An 18,461-nucleotide genomic window follows, 5' to 3' on the forward strand; every position below is an offset into this window, starting at 1 on the left:
CTCTATTTCCACAGTGAGTTATAACAATGAGAAGTTCTGGTTTACAGACAAACAGTTGTTTCAGAGACTAACTAAATAAATGAATAAGTGGTCATGTGCTTGTGGCATTCCACCGGTCTCATTAAGTGTTTTTTTGATGATTAATAAAGATTGGCTCTGCAGGTTTGGAATTGGAACTCCAGTTGCAGATCAACTCTGTCTTGGATGCAAAGGCATAAAAATACACTCTGTTGCATGGCCAGCGTGCTGACAGCACAGAACAAAAAATAAATAATACTAAATTTAAAAAACAAGTAAATCACAACAAGGAAGAAGATCAAACAGCAAATCACAAAAAATATACCTTAATGTTTAGGTATTCTTAAGCACCCAGAGTCCAAGATCCTCATCACAGGCAGTTATTTCTTTAACATTATTTAGTTATGTAGCATTCAAAATAACTTGAGACTGTTCATTCTGGTGGAGGCCATACTATATTACTGCACGTTGATTGGGAACGAGCACGCTGCAAGTCCCACTGTAGTACTCACTTCAGTCGGCGAATGGAGTTGGTCTTGTGTAGTCCTTGGGCCAGACACAATCTGAAGTCCTCATCCAAGGGCACTGAGTCCAGACTAGAGACACGCGCACACGCACGCACGCACACACACACACACACACACACACACACACACACACACACACACACAGCTTTAACAAATTATCCAAGAGGAAGAGAATATCTCTGCATGTATGTCTTTAAGTCTAAATGGTGAATGTTACCAAAGTCCTTCCAGTTGGACGCACTGTCCCAGAGCTCTGACCAGCGCTAGGCCGCCAGCGGGACTCCACCCAGAACAATGGGACAAACTGGGGGAGAAGCCATAACTTTCACATGCATCAGAATTTCTATCAAATCAACGTATTTGTGTGTTTGATGCGATGTGTATGGTAGAGCGCTTACTCGACCGATGTGAGGCATGGCATCCTCGGAAACGTTCCAGCGAGAATCTCAGCGTCTCTGTCTCCAAGCACGTGACCTGACAGGCTAAGAGACAGGCTTTTTCTTAGCCGTCTAATTCTAAATACAATCTGATGCGGTGAAATTTTGATTGTGGTTTTCTGTTGTGGTTTGCAGTGGAATGATACTGTCTTTTGTGGATTAATTGTCATATCAGATATCAGAGATGATTCTATATAGAAAATATTGTTTAAGCTGAAGTAAGTAGGCCAAAAAACACCAGCGCCAATGGCTTGATCTCTAAAAGAAGGCAGTATATCTGTTTGTATTTTAATCAAAATATACAAATTTTGTGTCATTAATTCAATATAACTGTGCCTCAGGGACAAAGATGATTTAGTATATTCTTGTTTTCCCTCAAACCTCTTACCAGAGAGTGGTAAAGTTTGTCAGTGAGGGCAGGATGGAGCAGAGGAACTCAGCTCCCTCTCCACCCAGGTTGTTGTGGGACAAGCTACGGACAGAAAACACACAGGGGAGAAGTTAAATAAAGTAACATCCCTATTGATCTCTTTGTGTTATAGAAAGCATTGACTAGTGTGGAAAATCTGGGATTTATGTGTTATCGTCAGGTTAAAAAAAATTTGGGATTTACTCCAGCTCTGTGAGGAGAGGACTTCTCTGGAGAACGCTGCTAACCGCCACTAGATGGCAACCTTCTACTGCACAGTCCACAAGGCTGGAAGAGAGAAGATAAGAAACAGATAAGAAATACAGGAAGAGAAGAGAATACAGGAGAAGAGCTGGAGAAAAGAGTAGGAACATCAAAACCATCCACTGACAAAATACAGATAAATACAGATCAAAAATACAGATCCTCACTTAACGACCAACCTGTTTAACGACCTTTCAGACTTAGTCCCAGCTCTCTGACCAGTCGATAATGTATGCTGCGTACAATACCTCTCAGCGTAAAGTATCTCATTGCGCATCACCATTCTCAGTCTCAGTCTCGTTCCCGCAGTCTGTCAGAATTCACTACACTAGCATTCGCAATCTCCAACACTGAAATAACGGTGAGGGGGTGGGTCCCCGCTTATCAACCAATTCGACCTGGCTGTAGGAACGGAATTCGGTCGTTAAGTGAGGAGTACATGTAGAGGAAATATGTCCTTATACTGCCCTCCATTTGACACTTTACCTAAGCATGTTCTTAGTAATTCCAAAATGTATTCAAGAAATTTTGAGTTAAAATGGGGCTATAAGTCACTAATGAGATAGAAATCGTGAGCTTAAAGAATTTTACCCTATTTTTTTTGTAGAAATTGAATGATCCAGGTCAGCGGACTCACCACTAAAAAAAACAGACATGAACACTGTGTCACACACATGATCACATTTAAGAGAATATAAACCTGAGTTTCCCATTTAATATGATTTAGTGCAGCATGCACTAGGATATTGTAAAGTTAGGAGGGACACCATTAGAATGTCAGAAAAATAAGTCAGATTACCAAATGCTGAAGACATTTTCATTGATAACAAATGCTGGCTTTGTTATTGTTTTATTCACAAGTAAAATTTGACCCATAAATTGTATATATATTTTTTTATTCAAACAAAGTATTTCATACAAAACTTCAAAGACACCAGACATAATCCTTACCTTTTTGACGATGGTTCAGTAAACTTTGCCAAAGAGAGGTGGAGTGTAGTTCTGAGCACCCTGCATGGTGAAGGAGTATAAAGGACACACACTGGTCAGCCACAAGATTAAAACAACCAGCCTAATATAGTGTAGGTCCCCCTTGTACTGCCAAAACAGTTCTGACCCGCCTAAACAATGTTTAGGTAGGTCAAAGTAACATCCGATTGAATAACAGGACCTGAGGTTGCCCAGCAGAACATTGCCAAGAGCATCACACTGCCTCCGCCGGCTTCCTTCTTCTCATAGTGCATCCTGGTGCCATCTCTTCCCCAGGCAAACGATGCAGACGCACCCGGCCATCCACATGATGTTAAAGAAAATGTAATTCATCAGAACAAGCCAGTTCTGACACTCAGGTGCCCATTGTAGGCGCTTTTGGCAGTGAACAGGGGTCAGCATGGACACTCTGACCGGTCTGCATCTACGCAGCCCCATACACAGCAAGCTGTGATGCACTGTGTGTTCTGACACCTTTCTATCATAGCAGCATTAACTTTTTCTGTATTTGTGCTGCAGTAGCTCTTCTGTGGGATCGAACCAGAGAGGCTAAACTTCACTCCCCACATGCATCATTGAGCCCATGGGCGCCAATGACCCTGTCGCCGGTTCACCGGTTGTCCTTCCTTGGACCACTTTTGGTAGGTACTAACCACTGCATACAGGTAACACGATGCTCTGACCCAGTCGTCTAGCCATCACAATTTGGCCCTTGTCAAAGTTGCTCAGATCCTTACGCTTGCTCATTTTTCCTGCTTCCAACACATCAACTTCAACAACTGACTGTTCACTTGCTGCCTAATATATCCCACCCCTTGACAGGTGCCATTGGAACAAGATGAGCAATGTTATTCACTTCACCTGTCAGTGGTTTTAATGTTGTGGCTGATAGTTGTACTGTATATTATATACCAAAAAAGCAAAACACAGTATTCTGAGTTCTCTAATGATTGTGTGTATGCACCTAATAGTGTCTATGTCACTGCAGACGTCCAGGCACCGACACACCAAACTAACAGCCGCCTTCGATTGTATCCAACTCTCCTCAATGCTGAGAAGGAAGAGAAGAGAAGAAATGCACAGAGGCCGTGTTTTCTTAAAAATTCATTCAGCAGTAGTGGGTGTTAAAATATCCAACGACACATTCAAACACTCACAGTCCACAATAAATGAAAACTTTAACCCTGTTGTCTCACCTGACAGAGCGTTTTCTGTGGCCGGTGTTGAGCGTTTTCACCAGGTCTGTAATACCCTGGGCGCTGAGACTGTTGTTTCTGAACCTGTGATTTATATAGTATTCATATGATACTTTTCACCTCGTCACTAACAAGGTTGAAGAGGAGATCTAGATCTACTCACTCCAGCTTGGTCAGACCGGGACAGCCACGCAGGATCTCTGATAGTTTGGCTAGATGGTCCGGATCCAAATTCCACTGGCTGGTGCTGGAGTGAGAAGAGAAGGGATCGTAGAGAGAGAAAGAGGGATAAATATGGAAAAGCAGTAAAGGGAAAATAGAGTAAAATAGAAAGAAATTCCCACTCCCAACTGGAGTTATACAGTACTGACGAAAATGAGGTTACACATAATGAGACGCTAACTAAGTAATTATACTGTATATGCATAGTGTTCTTTGTTTTACCTAAGGCTTTTTTCAATGCTTCCACCTTGGTTGAAAGCGATGATAGTACTCTTCTCCTCTCCCAAACTGATATCACACACCACACCAGCAGAGACATGGAAATGAACAGAAACACAGATACCAGGATGTAGGTTTGACTGGTTTGTTTGTTCATTCTCATCGATTCATCAAGTCGTTAAAGTGGTAATCCACAAGATTATTTTGTAAAAAACAAAAAACATTCGATTTTTTTTTAGCTGACACTTTATATAAGAAATAGCCATTCAAGTTATTAGCGTTATGCATGTGATTCTCCATACGCTGTTTGCCACTGTTGGTCTGCCTTTCCCTGCAAAAAAATACTGATTTTGCACTCAAGAAGTGAGTGAGAAGACTCACCTGAGTTTTATACCAGAGACCTTATCCCAGGGGCACAGTGTCCCAGCCACATGGAGTGCCCCCTGCTGGCTCAAGCCGTTGTTGCTCAGACTAACCAGAAAAACATCAGTGAAATGTCAATATGGACCAGTTTGTCAAGCGTTAATGTCAAATAGACAAAGCAAACATGTATTTGAAGTAGTTTCTCAATCACAGTTTGAATTAAAATGTGTCTTTTTTTACTGTTTTAATTATATTAAGTAACAATCACGCCAGATAGGGAAAACTGTTATACAGTGGAGTATATTGGCTGCTTGAACACAGTTGTCTTACTTGACAGTTCTGCTGATGTTTAGCCTGAACAGAGTCTTCACAAAAAACTTGAGTCCTTCATCTTGCAAAAGGTTGTTGGATAAACTGAATGAAAAGAAACAACAAGGTTTTGTACTGGTTAAAATGTAGAAATCTGATTAAATGCTACGTATTATTAGTAATTGAGATATATGATATGATATGATATATGCTGATATGCGATCACTGATTTACGATTCTATCGTAAATCGGTAGGTATCATAAATCGGGTGTACATGCAAAGAACGTTATGTAATGGGGAAAATGTGGTCTCACCATTACAGAAGTGCAGAATTTATTATTTAAAGTAAAGTATTTACACAAAAAATATCTAGTTTTTGCTAAATTAAGTTCCATAGAAACCGAAAGCAACGGGGAGACATGCGTGACACGGCAGGGGACAGTGGGGACACAGGAACGGGACAGAACAGGACAGTCCCTTAACTGAGTTGGGTTTAACATTTTTGTTTTGTACAAGTAGAAAATAAATGAAAATTAATAGATTTAAAACACAGGAGAACTTTTGAGCAATCAAAAAAAACAACTCAGAAGTTGTTGACTTTTTTTCCCACATGCGGGACCATGAAATGTTTTTAATGTGGGGACTCCATGGGGACTGCTTTGACAGAACAGGGAACCCCCACACTCCCCGCCGGGGTCCCAGCCACTCCATCCACATCATTTTCCAAACAAGTAGGAAACTAAATAAACCAAATACATTTCACTTGAAAGAATATGAAAGAAATTCCATTCTGTGGTCGTAGTTGTTTCAGACAATACACTTCACAATGAGGGCTAGAAGAACACATAAAATCACAACAACGGCTCTCTCCCTCTCCGCTCTGATCGATTCAGAGCGGGGGATCAGTTTCAGAACACGGTAAACTACACTAACACCGTTTCAATTCTCGGATTTCTCCGAACAGATAAAAAAAAAATCGTCTGTAATTAATGTCAATCAACGATTCACGATTGAATCGTCAATCTGCCCAAACCTAATAAACAATAAGATGGTGAATGTGTGACATACTCCAGATCTGCTATTTGAGGACATTTCTCTAAAGTCCCAGCCAGCCGCTCCAAGTCATCACTGTTCAGGGTGAAATGAGTTATCCTGTAATGACACAAACAAAAAGCTATTCAACTGGTCAATACTGTTGTGCTGTTTTCGCACATGCACTCCGGACAATGTCTGGATAATGTCCGGACCTGATTATCCACAAATTGTCCGGATTTACCCTTTCACACATGTAGCAAAAAAAGGAGATTGTCGGTGTCAGATGCGTTTACACTACCTGGAAATAATCCCTTTGGTTTAGACAAGGGGACAGCGTGCTGGAGGAATGTGACTTAATGATGCTGGCGGATGAGGCTACAGACTTGTAAGTAGTTGGGATTTTTTTTGCGTGGATACTCCATGTATTTGGACGTATCCACAATATAAACGAGAGTGGAAAGGAATAAAGGAAAGCAGAAAGGAGTACAAAGCAGCTACGCTCTGTGCACGAAGATCCGCATGAAGGTAAATAACTGCCGCATGATGGAGACGTCATCAACATGCGACACGCCCACTCCCTCGCCATGAATGATCTGGAAAATTACCTGTTCAGTTCACACATACTGCTCTATCGGACATTACCCGAACTTTGTACTAGTATGCCGGCTGGGTAAAGTCCAGGTAATGTCCGGGTCAAATAATTTGGATATTTGCGTTCACAGCTCATCCAATTAATGTCCGGATAATTTCAGGGTTGCAGTGCATGTGGGAAAGCAGAGAGTGATCAACATATTTTCTATTTAACTGTGGCAGAATGTTAGGGCAATGACAGGTTCAGGTCGAGCGGTTGCCTCTGCACCACTTAAATAGATGGTTGGAATGGACGTTCTTAGAATTTCTGATATTGAAAAATGATTTAAAAAAACGTTCAAATCCAATTCAACACGCTGTGGGCCAAGCTGAATTAAATTCCACTTCAGCGCATAAACTGCACTCAAAAACACACAAATCCCGACAAACATGGAGTAAAATAACTAATAAGGTTAAACACTGACCTGCAGCAGATGTGTTCTGCCTTCACGTCGTCAAACTGGATGATGGATTCTCCCGAACGCCTGGAGTAAAGAAACAATTCAAATACCATCATTGAAAACTATAAAAAACAAAGAGAAATTGAAACACTTATAACATCTCCCAGTGAATGTGTGTGATCGATTTATTGTAGATGAATCACATGCAGGTAAACACTGAGACTAAAACTTGGATGGCTGAAGGATGGGTGAATAAAGAGATGGAAGGATGAATGGATGGAGGGATGAAAGGATGGATGGCTGCATTAACAGATGGATGGATTGATGGATGGAGGGATGAAAGTGACACCCATACCTGATTTCCACTGATTTGACCTGCTGGTTGTCAGTCAAACAGCCTGCCAATGTCAGTGCCACATCAATGGACGTGATGCAGTGGCTGACACTGTGTAAGAAAAAAAGACAAAGGGATTAAGACAGGTTACCATTTTTTTTATTTGACCATTTCCATGTTACCTTTTTGGTATTTAGGTCTCAGGTTCTGCATGATTATTATTCTTGGATTGACGGGTCTGATATGCATGGTTATAATGTACATGCTGTAAATAGTCAGATTAAGCAGAACCCCATCCTGATCCCATTAAAGAAGTCACGTTTCAAGATATGGGGGATGGTACATTTCTAGACCTGCAGTAACGCCACAGTTTGAGGAGAGGAAGTGAGTGTGTCTTACTCAAGCGTCTGCAGTGATGCCATATACGGAATGACTTTCAGCAGCACCCGAGCGGCCTGGTCCTCCAGCGGGCTGTGAGACAAACTGACAGCAAGGAACACCAGAGTATCAAAGGTCAAACAGCTTTCCAATTTCAGCAATTTCATATGATTTCAAATATACTAAACATGTTAAAGAATAGGTTTGCTATTTTTCAACACCGGCCTTATCAAAAAATTGTTTTATAGTGTTAGGGGAGGAACAGTCTCGCTCCACAATTCAGTACTACATCGTTCAGTTTTTTCTCATGTTAAGCAATTACTTAACAAAACATGTATAATGTGTTTTAAACAAATCAGTGAATTCACTTCATAGGGACTTAAAAAAAAATGTTAAACTCCTTTTACGAACACAGGAACTAAAACGTAACACGTGTCTTAGTGCATTTCTTTGACATATTTTGAAGAGCAATATCACATTTTATTTAAAGCTTCTTTTTGCAGTTGCTGCTGCCTCTAACCTTAGCGTGTACAAAGCCAAAAGAGCTGATTTGCGGAAATGGAAAAGAGTCAATGAAACCTTGAAAAACTTGATAAAATACATGGTTTGCAAACATTTTTTATCAGTTTAACATTTAAGAACATTCTGACAATATTATCAGCTTCTCGTTTTTGAAAAGGAGATCTAACTTAAATATGTCCCTCATTGGACTGCATTTAAGCACAGTCACAAGCTGCAACGGAGTCTGTCTGTCTGGTGACAGATTTCCCATAATGTTCTGGCCCTATCTGGACATATCGCCCTATCGCTGACAAAACATTTGGAAAAAACATGAATTACGTGAAAATAAAACTTTAAATATCTCAATTAATATAATACAATGTAACTGCTCTACTTACTCCAGCTCCAGAGGGGAGGGACAGCGAGACAGTCTGTGACACAGATTGGTCAAATCAGACGGCAGGATACTGCTGTGGGTCAACCTGCGGAGCACAAGGAGAAGGAAGAGCAGTGGAGCTGATGAAAAACCACAGATTTTCATTTCTATTTAGTTGATTTTATTTCAATCACTTTAAAACAAAGTAAGTTTAGAAGTGTGTCGGAGCCTTACAAAGGACAGGAACAGTGATCATTTTAAAAGCCAGAGAGGAGCAAGATTGCAGAGAGTGCTAGAAAGTTTCCAAAGTTAGGAATCAATTTACGGTACGAAGTACCTGAAATACTTGAGTTGCTCCTCTTCATCGCTGTAAGATTGAGAAAGGGGTGAACTGACTGACAACTATTCCTGTTTTGTTGATGTTGACTGGTTTTAAGTTATTGTACTGACATAACGCACTAACAACCCGAGTTGATGATATTGATTAGTTATAAGTTGTTATTTTAACATACAGTAATTACTACAACATGAGACAAAAGCTAAATGAATAAATGTAAATGTTTGTGTGTTTGACTGAAGAGCCATCTGTACCTTTTGCAATGAGAGAACTTCAGGATCACCTGATCCCGGCATCCGTCACTGTGGAAAACCAACATGGCCAGCAATCGTTAGAAAACTTATGTTTGTAGATCAGGCCCGTGCAGAGATGTTAAGACGGGCAGGTGCTCCAAAAAAAAAAAAGAAAAGGCACATGGACCCCCAGCTCCGGTTCTAGGCATTTGGGGGGTGAGTGAGCAATTGTTCCCGTTACGCACAGTGTTTTCTTTCGTTCAATAAGAAAACGGAGCGGCACGGCGGAGCGCAGACCAAAGGCGCCTGCGATGGTGCGCATCGGGGTGCCCGTCATCTGCGCTCCGCTGTGCGCACATCGCGGTTGCGCCATGGACGCGTTCCTCATGAATATGCATATCTGGCCCAGACAATCCGCTACCTCGATGCCCATTCACGCTTAAAAAAAACCCGGCCCCTCATAAAAAGGGCACAATGGGGCATCAAAGGGGCAAAGGGGCAGGTGCTCTGGCACCCACCGACCCCCCTGCACGTGCCTGTTCTAGACTGTAGTTTGGTGGCGTCATGTATGAAGAGGACTTGCTAGACGACAATGTTACCAAAGTACCTGGCGTGAACTTCTGTCAATCTTTGATGAGAGGAGAAGGCGGTGGCCAGAAGAACCACCTCTTTGGCCGCAAAGTCGTTTCTGCTGGCACTGAGAAACACACACACACACACACACACACACACACACACACACACACACACACAAACAAACAAAATCTAAAATGTGTACATGATGATAAATTTTCAGTTTTTTATTTGTTCAAGTAATAAAATAATAGCAGACCTGCCAAACTTGGGAAAATGTTTTGAGTACCAAAATAGTGTAACAGGGAGGATATACCCCTTGAAATGCATCATCTGATCTGCTGATTCTGATTCTGGCCGATTCAGATTTTCATTCAATTGTATGTGCATAATTGAACATTGACAATTAAATAACTTTTACATTGTTGTCTGATTATTTTGAGTTTATATCCGTGATGGTAGAAATCAAATTTTCTTATCATTTCATTAGGTACTGCTGTACGTCAATGACAAATACATTGCATGGTGCGATCACGCTCGCCTTATAGGACAAGCTGCTCCTACAGACTACCGCTGTGATTTTCAGTTACCACAATATTAACATTGCTGATTTTGACACTGTGTGTTTACTACTGTTCATTATTCACTATGGAACAATAATAGAACATGAAACTGTCACTGAGTTTCAATAAAATTGAATACGTGACTGTCACCAAGTTTCAGTATAATTCAACCTGTAACCTGAGTTTTAACTAACTATAACTAACTAACATATAACTAACATTTAAATGTCCAGTTCAAACTTCAAATGAAAGTCTTTCACTCTATGTGCAAATATACATTTATATGGTACTTGCCATTCCAAACTAAATTGCAATTATTGCAAAAGAAAGTAATAAAAATAAATGGCTGACTCTTCTAACTCGCGTTCACAGGAAGTCCTCCTTCCCTCACCGTGCGTTAAACCGACTGAATCCCTTCAAACGACTCGTTTTACTGAGTGACTCATGAGGAACCGAGTCTCACAAAAGATTCAAACTTTTCATCAGGAATGGAGCTTGTGCACTAGGAGCAACCAGACAGAGTGACAGCGATATACGCAATATTCAGAATATTGTCAGGCGATAAATTATTTATGCAATCTTGGCTTACCTTGAAATACCTCCAAACAGCCGACATTTCTCTCTTTTGCTCTCTTTGCATCAACTACGCAACTAAGTTACATCTTTTTACTTTTTACAGTACATGAGCACAGTATCGGCTATGTATATTTAACCGGCACAGAATCTGAAAATATATCTGACACTGATCGGCATTCAGTCACCGGTCATTGTTTTGTATTGATTGATTGTGTTCCGTAATTAAATTACAATAATATATATTTTTTGCCTAGTTTCACCTGGCATTTCGTACCTACGTATTTTTACCAAGATATTTTTGGTTGGTACAAAACACGTGTGCAGGTTGGTAGGTCTGTAATAGTCATAATATCCTTACTTGATTTCCTGGATACAGCTGAGGTGAGGCAGGTGATCTAGCAGCTTTTTCAGACCTTTATTGCCCAGAGAGTTGTTGGACAGACTGACGGAGGAACGGGGAACAGTGAAGTAGTTAGAAGACAGAGACCCAGATATACTGTACACTGTCTGTGTGTGCGTGTGTGTGTATGTGTGTGTGTGTGTGCACGTGCATGCGTGGGTGTGCGTGTGTGTGTGTGCGTGCGTGCGCGTGGGTGTGTCGTACTCCAGAACGGCGAGGTCAGAGGGGCGTCCCAGACTTTTCAGCACTCTCCCCAGGACGGCTGGAATTAGGCAGCAGGAGCTGAGGCTGAAAAGAAGCAACATCTTCATCAAAACCTACCGCACTCTATATATGAATATGGTCACCATAATCGTTATCAGTCTATGTCCAGTTTTCCTAGCCTCCATAATAAACATACTCGATTATCAACACATTCATCCAGAACATCATGATTAATATGTGAGTGGGAACACTCAAATATTAAGATTAGTAGCGGCGTACCAGAGTCTAAACTATTATTCAACTTATCGATCATCCACAACATTAAAACCACCACTAATAACCACTTATATTGTGAAGCTCCCCCTCCTGCCACCAAAGCAGCTCTGACTCGTCGAGGTATGGACTCCACAAGACCTCTGAAGGTGTCCTGTGGTATCTGACACCAAGACGTTAGCAGCAGATCCTTAAGGTCCTATAAGTTGTAAGTATCGGGCTTGTTGGATCGGGCTTGTTGTTCCAGCACATCCCAGGGATGCTCGATCGGATCGGACCCTAACCCCAGCTATCCACATTATGTAAAAGAAAAAGTGATTCATCAGACCAGGCGACCTTCTTCCATTGCTCCACGGTCCAGTTCTGACACTCACATGCCCATTGTGGGAGCTTTCAGCGGTGGACAGGTGTCAGCATGGACACTCTGACCAGTCTGCGGCTACACAGCCCCATACGCAGAAAGTTGTGATGCACTGTGTGTTCTGACACCTTTCTATCATAGCAGCATTAACTTTTTTCAGTAATTTGTGCTACAGTAGCTCTTCTGTGGGATCGAACCAGACGGGCTGGACTTCGCTCCCCATGCGCATCAATGACCCCATTTTTCCTGCTTCCAAAACATCAACTTCAAGAACTGACTGTTCACTTGCTGCCTAATATATCCCACCCCTTGACAGATGAGGTAACACGAGACGAGCAATGTTATTCACTTCACCTGTCAGTGGCTCCGGGAAGCCGCAGGGAGAGAGGGCGCAGGGAATGGCCCCCTGCTACCGTTGTAGGGACCAGATGTGCATGGCATGGTAGATTGGCTTGCACGTGCGAGTCAGAGGGTGAAACAAACCACGCGGCACAATGAAAGTGAGGGCCTGTGTGGGTTCTGGGCACACCACTGGGGAGGTGGAGCGGCTACGTTTTGTATGAGCATTATTACAGGAGATTTTTCCCTTCAAGTTTATAATTTCGCGTTTTTTTAATATAAATTTTACCGGAGCCAAACATCAAGGAAGTGACGTAGTGCCGTAAAGTGTAACACACTTTTCCTGTGGTTTCCTACCCAAATACACTAAAGTTACGAGAACAGGAATTCTGAGGGGTGGATGGGAATGAAAGAGATGCCATTCTCCAAATTACAAGTCAGTGTAGCGTCAAAATTATTCTGAAGCTGTTTTAAGGTAATTTTAAGGTAAAAAAAACGTAAATAGTGTTGCATTAAAGTTTCTAAATCGAAGAGACAATAGTTTGTCAATTTTGCATTATCAAATTTTCATTATTTTTTATTTTCATGAGATGTGCACCTTTCGGCCCCCGTTAGCCTGTGTGAATAGGCAAGAACAGCCGCAAATTAATGTGACTGCTTGAACTGGTCCACTATAAACTTAGTGTGTTTGCATATGAAACATTTTTTATTTATACTTTGTGGGAGGGGAAATCCTAGGGAGGGAGGATTGGCAAAAAAAAGTTTGAATACCACTGCCATAGAGTAACAATCATTATCGCCAGTAAATGATGGATTACTTCAGCAATAAAAGACTGGGTTTATTCATGGTTACATACCATAGCTCCTTCAGTTGGTCTTGTTTCGGTTGCTCTACACCACCTTGAAAAAGTACTGACACATGGCATGGCTTCTGTTGTCTGCAAACACATTCACACACTTATGTTGTACTCTGTTTATTATGTTATATGATCTGGTGGTCGAAATACGAGGGCACAGCCCAAAGATGTTGGTACCTGACACTGAGTTTCACCACGGCAGGACACGTTCGCAGCAGAGCAGTCAGAGTCACTAAACCATTCACTGGTATGGAGAAGTCCTTCACACTGGGAAGATGTTGTTAACTGGGAATAAGCACTGTTTTGTCTGTTCATTGTTAAGAGCTTTCTGTAATGGCGCTTTGCACAAGGACAAACAAGGAAATTAAGTGGGGTTAAAGCGTTACTAAATAATGGATTCATTGGGAATCGACAAATTAAATACTGAGCAACTTGTCCACTCTTCTTCTATACGTCAATACAGTTATTTCTACAGTTCTAATTCAATTGCTTCGGAATTGCTTGGAGTAGTTCAATCCTGATGTTATAATACGAGAAAAATAATTAGAGAAAAAATATTGAAAACCATTCGCATAAGGAATGATCGTCCTAAATTGATGACGCAAAACTTATTTTTATCAAATGCATTTTAGTGTTTGCTTTTTTAGTATTGCTATTTGATTGTCGTCTATTAATGTAAAGCCCTATGAATTTCATGTTGTGTATGAAAGGTGCTATAGAAATAAAGGTTATTATTCTTAGTATTATTATGATTATGATGTCATAATCATAATAATCATATCAAAAATAACTTTATTGTAATGAAATGCAGTCTGCATGCAACATCCTTGACAAAGTAGAATTGTAGACTATGTAGAATTGAAGCAGCATCTATTAAAAGGCCCATTTTTCATACTTTACAAATAAATGTTTCTCTATAAATAAAATAATCCTACATGATCTCGTCCATGATGTTGAGAATGGGAATAGACTTCGTAAGAGTCCTGATAGTTTCAACACCCATCTGGCCTCCAGAGAGACTGGGGAACACACACACACACACGCACACACAGTCAGTCAAATATATTTTATCACATTTTGTATTGTATTATTATGTTAACATTATGTTTCAGTTATATAATATTGTCACAAGTTCAACCTAAAAGGCATACCTAAACACCAAGTATCCTAACACCAATTATTGCACATTATTTGGCCGACTGTACTGAGGATGGGATACTTATCAGCTATAAAGTGCATAAAGACTATTCTAGATTTGTATGATTCTCTGTGATTCTTAAAATATGGTGTGATGAATGGATGCAGCGTGTATAAAATACCTCGACATTCTGAAAGTACCTCCAGTATCTCCCTGCTTTATGTATAATATTATAAAAGAAAAACATTTCGAGATTGTGCGGCATATACAATACATATCAACTGAATTCAAATAATTCATATTGGTCACTTACTCCAGGACAGAGAGGGAGCTGCAGCCAGACAGCAGGTGGCAGAGCCTCAGCATTTCACTTTCACTCCACAATTGGTTCAACAAGCTGAACACAATTTTTTTTTTAACTTAGTCATGACATTTCACTGCATATATGAACTTGAAAAATAATTACATTTACAGAGAATACAAATGTGAAGGTCATGTCTCTTCCAGTCGGAAGTGGTTGCACTGCCCTGGTTAGAAGTATTCAGTTGGCTGTGATCTGCAACCTCATCGCTAGATGCCACCAAATTCTACACACTGCACCTTTAAGCCCGCTTCAGACTGAATCCGACAAATGCTAAGAACAAACCGGAAGTGCATTAATACCTGTGGAGAGTCGCATTCTACATGCAAAAAGCTGTGACACGCTGCGGTGCGGAATTTCCAGGTGGAGGCTCGAGGCTCCGGGATGCGTTCCCAATTTTCAATTCATGCGACAAGTATCGGTCCAACAGTACGACCAGAAGTATATATATAAATGACAACGCTATGAACATTAACATGTCACCATATGTATGATCAATAAATCTCTTTTGATATGAGTGAATTGTGTGTATTTTTTATTTTTTCGCACTTTGCAGACACTATATAAAAGGAGTTTTAAACTAACTCTCATTCATGGCAATGAGCATTCTGAGCAAACTACTGCCTGTTGTACTGAAAGAAACAGCTCTGCCATTTTCTCTGACATATTTTGTGATGCAAAGCATCCGATGGCTACTCAGAGGGAGGAGGCAGGATCCGACTGTTGGATACTAATACGTACTAGGTGTTGGGCATTGAACATTGTAAAGTTTTGATTTCTAATAATAAACCCACCAACACAATAATAAAATAAATCAAAGTACATCCATTCATGAGGAGGAATAATAATTGTACTTATAATAGTAATTTTACTTATGGAGAGATACCCTTAGATTTAATTAATAAAGTGTTATCTTTTCTTATCTTACCTTACTCTGAGGTTGGAGGTCATATTTTCATGGCTGGAAGGATTGAGAATGAAGGTGTGAGATAAAAGAGTGACATTTAATGAAGGGGTATTGCTTGTGCACAGAAATTTGGTTGTATCATATATTACACCAGAGAGCTCACCGGTTAATATCACACTTCTGGGAGAAAATGATTTTGATTTCCTTAAGTCCACTGCAAACGCACAAGAATTAAATTGTAAGATTTATATTTATTAAATGTATTGAAAATACCACATGAATACCACCTAATTTTAAATTGTGCATCGCATTCCTTTTTAAAAGTCAATGTAAGAACCTGCAAATATGTAAATCTGAAAATCTGACTATTCTCCTTTATCCTGAGTAGATAAAGCATTTTTGAATGTTTGGAATGTAAAATAAACAAGTAAACAAATAAACAAGAATAAACATCCAATGTACCAAGCAAGTGTTTGTTTAAGTGTGCGTGTGTGTGTGTGCGTGTGTGTGTGTGTGTGTGTGTGTGCGTCTCCGTGCATGCGTGGGTGCGTGTGTGCGTGCATGTGTGTGTGTAAACATACTCAACGTAGAAGTGTTGTAAGTTGACACAGGAAACCATCTTTTCAATGAGGTTATATACACCCTGCAACGTGAGGCGATTATGACCCAACCTGCACGCGCGCGCACACACACACACACACACACACACACACACACACACACACACACACACACACACACACACACACACACACACTGATTCAAAGATACTGGAGAAGTAGGTATCCTTTGAATGTCCGAAAGAGAGAAATGTTTACTCACATCACAGAGGCCAGGTTTGGCAGTTCAGTTAAGATCTCAGATACATTGCTCATCCCTGTGTCCGTCAGGTTGTTATCACTTAGACTGTCACAAAAAAACTATTCTTTCAGCAACGTAATTAGACGGGAATCAATAAAGTGATGCTAAGCTCCAAAGAAAAAAAGCAATTACTTGATCTCTGTGATGTCTGGACAGTCCTTCAGGGCAGTGACCAGGTGGGTCGCTCCCACATCAGACAGGTTGGCACCAGTATACCTTGGAAGGAAAATAAATGTAATGAAATAGAAATGAAATAGGCATGTACTGTATATCGAGACAGAAAGTGTTTATTAATGACAAGAGCCAATTGTTTGCATGGCTCACAATCACTGGTTGTACCCAAAAAATGCTGTTTGTTTGAATCTTGTTTATTCAAATTTCAATATAAAAAGCTAAAGAAAAGCAAAAACTACCAACTTACTCCAGCTTTCTCAGGGTGCACAGTTGAGGTAAAATGGAAGACAGTTTTTCAGCCAACTTGTCATCATATTTACGACTGCGAAATCTGAGAAAGAAAAGAAAATTACTACAAATGACTTTGTATTGTATGTACGCAAGTAGTATGCAAATGCCACAAGTTCCTACTTGAGGTTTATTGTAAATGTTTAGGTTTTTCATTTTTCCATTTTTGAGTTTTAAGGTTGTACATTGCATTTCTTTCTGTTTTTTTTTTTTTTATATATTTTTAGTTTTTTTATGTGAGAATCTTTCTATCTATCTATCTATCTATCTATCTGTCTATCTATCTGTCTATCTATCTGTCTATCTATCCGTCTATCTATCCGTCTGTCTGTCTGTCTGTCTGTCTGTCTCTCTATCTATTTATCGATCTATCTATCTATCTATCTATCTATATATTGCCATTTCAGGAACTGTAAAATTTCAGTAAAAAAAAGTCAATGTGAATGTTACATAAATATTTCACAAATTATGACCACAGCTGTTCCAGCTGCCACTCGGAGAGGGCAGCTGGAACATGACAGGGCCCAGGCAGATCCGTGATTGGGGCGTGGCTGACCCATGCAGGTACCGTGTCGGGTCCGTTTTCGGATGCTGCCAGTAATTATATCCCCCTCGACGACGTAAATTTGCACCGGCGCCTGGGAATGCCCCCAGGCTGCATTTGTGGAAAAGCAGTTGCAATGCTTTATCTATCGACCGGGAGAGCAGTGGTTCAAAACATAAAGCAACTTGCGTATAATGCGTCTAATCTTACATTTGTTAAATGAAAAATATACATGTTTTGGAACAGAGCATATTTTCTGTACATCTAATAGAATCAATATATACATCTCTGATTTTAAAGGACGAATGGTTTTGAGGAATGAATGAATCTGTGTTTTTTTGTTATTGTAGCTTATTTAATTTAGTGAAACTAATGAAAACACTGTGCGTAACCGTGTGCAACAGGTGTTTATTTTGGATAAAATAATTGTGAAATATCGCAACCAATATAATCGCAATACTTAATGTTTCACAAAACTCACCATAATCGTGCATTTTCGCACCTCAGGAACTTTTTCATAGTTCTAATGACTTTTTGGAGGAACCGTCCCTTATATTCTACACTGCAGGCACTACTGTAGGAACGATTGTAGTTCATAAAACTCCATTTAGAAAAACTTATATGCTCCTGCTCCAGGACAGAGAGTGAACCTTCAGTGATGGAAGTGCCGATGATGGGTCCAGACTTAAGACCACGGTCCCTTGGACTGAGTCCGTCCAGTCGAGTCACATGGCTCAGGGTGGGGACCAGCCCACGTACACTCAGAAATAATAAAAATAATAATAAAATAAAATAGTATTTTTATTGTTGATGTATTTATTTTATTTTTGACATTAATTGAATGAAACAGAAATTCCCCGAG

At 40.3% G+C, this 18,461-nt stretch overlaps 1 protein-coding gene across 1 annotated transcript in view; it reads right to left on the minus strand.

Annotated features, from left to right (window-relative positions):
• nlrc5 (NLR family, CARD domain containing 5) overlaps nt 1-18,461 on the minus strand; it is a gene marked incomplete at both ends in the record, with an annotated part of 35,394 nt that overhangs the window by 6,871 nt on the left and 10,062 nt on the right. Inside the window, 19 exons of the mRNA XM_080002777.1 lie at nt 531-614; nt 1,371-1,454; nt 1,596-1,679; nt 3,610-3,696; nt 3,842-3,919; nt 4,005-4,088; nt 4,286-4,351; nt 4,664-4,753; nt 6,024-6,107; nt 7,046-7,105; nt 7,377-7,466; nt 7,755-7,838; nt 8,633-8,716; nt 11,251-11,334; nt 14,778-14,861; nt 15,754-15,786; nt 15,896-15,946; nt 16,726-16,809; nt 17,015-17,098. Coding sequence (XP_079858903.1) covers nt 531-614; nt 1,371-1,454; nt 1,596-1,679; nt 3,610-3,696; nt 3,842-3,919; nt 4,005-4,088; nt 4,286-4,351; nt 4,664-4,753; nt 6,024-6,107; nt 7,046-7,105; nt 7,377-7,466; nt 7,755-7,838; nt 8,633-8,716; nt 11,251-11,334; nt 14,778-14,861; nt 15,754-15,786; nt 15,896-15,946; nt 16,726-16,809; nt 17,015-17,098 — 1,479 coding nt within the window. The remainder of the gene's footprint in view (nt 1-530; nt 615-1,370; nt 1,455-1,595; nt 1,680-3,609; nt 3,697-3,841; nt 3,920-4,004; nt 4,089-4,285; nt 4,352-4,663; nt 4,754-6,023; nt 6,108-7,045; nt 7,106-7,376; nt 7,467-7,754; nt 7,839-8,632; nt 8,717-11,250; nt 11,335-14,777; nt 14,862-15,753; nt 15,787-15,895; nt 15,947-16,725; nt 16,810-17,014; nt 17,099-18,461) is intronic.

The sequence above is a fragment of the Zeus faber genome (genome assembly GCF_960531495.2).
Source record: "Zeus faber genome assembly, chromosome: 6".
In the NCBI taxonomy this organism is placed as follows: Eukaryota; Metazoa; Chordata; class Actinopteri; order Zeiformes; family Zeidae; genus Zeus; species Zeus faber.